At 39.5% G+C, this 3,272-nt stretch overlaps 1 protein-coding gene across 1 annotated transcript; it reads right to left on the bottom strand.

Annotated features, from left to right (window-relative positions):
• Positions 1 to 322: 322 nt before the first annotated feature.
• Positions 323 to 2,411, bottom strand: LOC140142349 (uncharacterized). The gene is made up of 2 exons (XM_072164318.1): positions 1,873 to 2,411; positions 323 to 692 (listed from the first exon to the last, which is right to left on the bottom strand). Exons 1-2 carry the CDS (start codon positions 2,409 to 2,411, stop codon positions 323 to 325), a joined length of 909 nt encoding a protein of 302 aa, XP_072020419.1.
• Between the last annotated feature and the right edge of the window lie 861 nt (positions 2,412 to 3,272).

Here is a 3,272-nt window from a genome sequence, read left to right as displayed (position 1 = left end):
TTATTCTGATCGATGGGTAGCATAGGATTGGCATTGGATAGATCACAAGTAGGCATCTCTGCAACATATCGTGCTACATCTGGATTGCAATAGATCCGGGAAAAATCACAGTTGGTTAAATGCATTCCCTCTAAAGTTGTCACTCGACTAAGTGCAACGTATGCCATTGATTCTTTGAAACATTTCATAGAAATCACAGCTTGTTCAGTTGTCAGTCCTTGGACTTTGTGAACAGTAACAGCCCAAGCAAGTTTCAATGGAATCTGTTCTCTTGTGGTACTGAAGTTTCTTCCTTTCAATTGAAATGTTTCCTTGCGTGGCATTATAGCGACACACGATACATACTCAGGTGGTATAACTTGTGATGATCGAGCCTTCCTTCCAATTTGTCACTGTCAAACCTGACATAGACAGCCTGTGGCATGTTCTTGGAGTTACCGAATTCAATTCCTTTAATGGTACCAGATACTCCATTACAAAGACCATCGGGAACATCAATGTTAGCTATTAGCATAGTTCTAGCACCTACTGCTAACTTCAGATAAGGTACAAGTGACGTGTCGTCTTTTCGACGTGATGTGTCATGTGGTGTTTCGTGGACTTTGATCACTCTGCCACCCTTTTGGTCAACGTCTTCTGCTTTGATAGTAAATGTTTCCGTGTTTAGTGAAGCTAACTTTGTTTCATTGTGACTGTCAACATCCACGTTGAGGTAAAACAAGTGTAACGCGTCAGAAGGTGCTTGACGAATGTGCTCATGAACTACCGTAAACGTTCGCCTAATGGCGCTTTTGGATTCTTAGAAATGTGAGAGCGCCATCCTTGTAAAATCTCAACAGCATTAAGGATACGTGTATGTTAAATTGAGCAACCTGAACATAATGCCTCAGAAAAAAATATCGTGACATGACCCAATATTTTAGGTCACTAGGTTAGTTGCTAGAGCAGCAAATGTTTTGGGGTTTCTTCAGGTATTCTTTCTCAAAGTGCCATTGGACTTAATTTGTAAATCGATTCATACGTTATAAATAACTCATTTTGGTAAATCTTTTTATAACATTGTAATTTCTTCATATTTTTTAAATATTCTTCAGTTCAAAATTACACCCTTCTATTGTCTGACCCGTTAGCTCAGTCGGTAGAGGGTGCGGCTTGAATGGTGAATGGTACTTGTTCGAATCTTGATTTCTGCCCCCACTTTTATGTGAAGAAGGGTCAAGAAATGTTTTTGGATTTTGTCCCCATTTTACGAACTAATATTGTGAATTTTTTTTAATTTAATTTTACTTTTTATCTTTTTTTTAGATAAATAGGCACTGCGAACAAACGGCAACAAAAACCGGTGACAAAATTTGCTCCACCTGCTACCAATCAATGCGTGATATATTCCACTACATTTAACAGTTAAATGACCTTTGAAAAATAGAACGGCCTCAATGTTTCAAATTGTGTAACAACATTACTTTATTCATTTATGCATTATAAATGATCAGCTATTTTTTTCTTTTCTTAAAAGGATCGAACCCAAGTAGATCAGACCATTGATCATATAACTATCAGACCACGAAGTAGTTACGTAACTCCGTGATGGTATCGGAACCAAGCACTGTTTGTATGGCGATCATTACGATCACGCCACAAGTTCTCTTTATCCTCGCACTATAGTCTAATGCTCTGCTCACTGGGCCACAACGTATCAGGTGAATGATTACCGCATTATCATGAACAAGTTTTGTTCATAATTGTAGGTGTCGATAGGTTTCACCCTTTAACTACACGTACCCTTAATGATCAGTGATAATAGTCGGCTTTTATAGGGATGGCGCTCTCTCATTTCCATGAACTCCATAGCGCCATTAGGCGAACGTTTACGGTATGCGGGAACGTAAGAGTTCCTTGTCTGCTTCTTCTAGTGGTTCGTTTTTTTTCCGCACGCGAAGTCGATTCAACATTTGGGCAAATATTGCATCATCCCGCTGTCGCATTATTTCAGTTAGTTCAACTTTCTCAAACAGTGAATTCCACAAGTCTTTCAAGGGTTCTTCGTGTGGGAAACACAAAGGTGTGGGTGGACTTATCGGTGGTAATTGAAAGAAATCTCCTACTGCCAGGATAGAGACATTGCCAAAGTAGGAAGTGTATGATGTTCCTTTGATTTGTTGTAATCGTCCGTGAATGTACGATAGCTGAGTAGCACTAACCATAGATATTTCATCTATAATTACAAGCTGTACGTGTTGATACTTTGTGCGGAGCGTGCTCAGACTTTGTTCTCCAAGAGGTTTGTAATCTTTGGCCATTCTAATACCTGTTTTTAAGGCTGTACAGATGGTTTGACCAGAAATGTTATATGCAGCTGTTCCAAGATGTGACATTAATAGCACAGTTACATCATCAGCGGACTCGGTCATTGTTGCAAATTTCTTTTGAGCATAGTAACTGATGCATCTGATCACATGCGATTTTCCAGTTCCTGCACCTCCAGTGAGGAAGATATGAAATGGGTCTATTCTATGATTTCTGGCTTTTCATCGCACCATTTAGCAACATGATTAAATAACTGTCGTTGTTTATCATTAAGCTGACGCATCATAGTCTCTGCCTGTTCTTCAGTTATATCTGGATTACGGGTTTCAATAGCACACCTTGGTAAACCTGCATCACGTTGGCCAGGTATATTTCCTGGTTGAAGTTCAGGAACTTCAATTTCAGCTAAGTCATCATCTGAGTCTTCGATTCTGACATCTTTTAATCTATCATCAATACGTTGCTGCTCAGATTGTGGAGCAATTCCTGCCCAAGCATCTTCCATATTTTCTACTTCTTGAAGTACTTCCCACGCTTCATCTAGTTCATCTGTTTTCGGTTCGAATTCTGACATGTTTTGTTCAACCACGTCTTTAACTCGTAGTCTGTCATTGTTGATAGTTGTGTATCCAGTCATATGATAACTTTCGTAGGTGGGAAAACTATCTGGCTTGATATTTGGACTCCTATGAGGAAGGTACAAACGTAGCATATTCATATGATACCTCTCACTGTCTTTCTTTTTTGATACCCTTGGGTAACGAATGACAGCTGGCTTTCCTTTACGTTCTTTCATCTTGATGCCATAGGTGTTCAACTGTATTAGTTTATCACGACGATCAGACGCTTCGTCATCATCGGTTTCATCATCTACGTTATCATCTGGGTCTCTATTGATATTGTCCGATTTGGCCGACACTTGATAGTGAGTTGAGTAAAACGTGGCCATGCACATGTTGTTGTAC

Source organism: Amphiura filiformis, chromosome 20, assembly GCF_039555335.1.
Source record: "Amphiura filiformis chromosome 20, Afil_fr2py, whole genome shotgun sequence".
NCBI lineage: Eukaryota > Metazoa > Echinodermata > Ophiuroidea > Amphilepidida > Amphiuridae > Amphiura > Amphiura filiformis.
The sequence above is the reverse complement of the archived record's forward strand: the minus strand, read 5'-3'. Positions and strand labels throughout refer to the sequence as shown.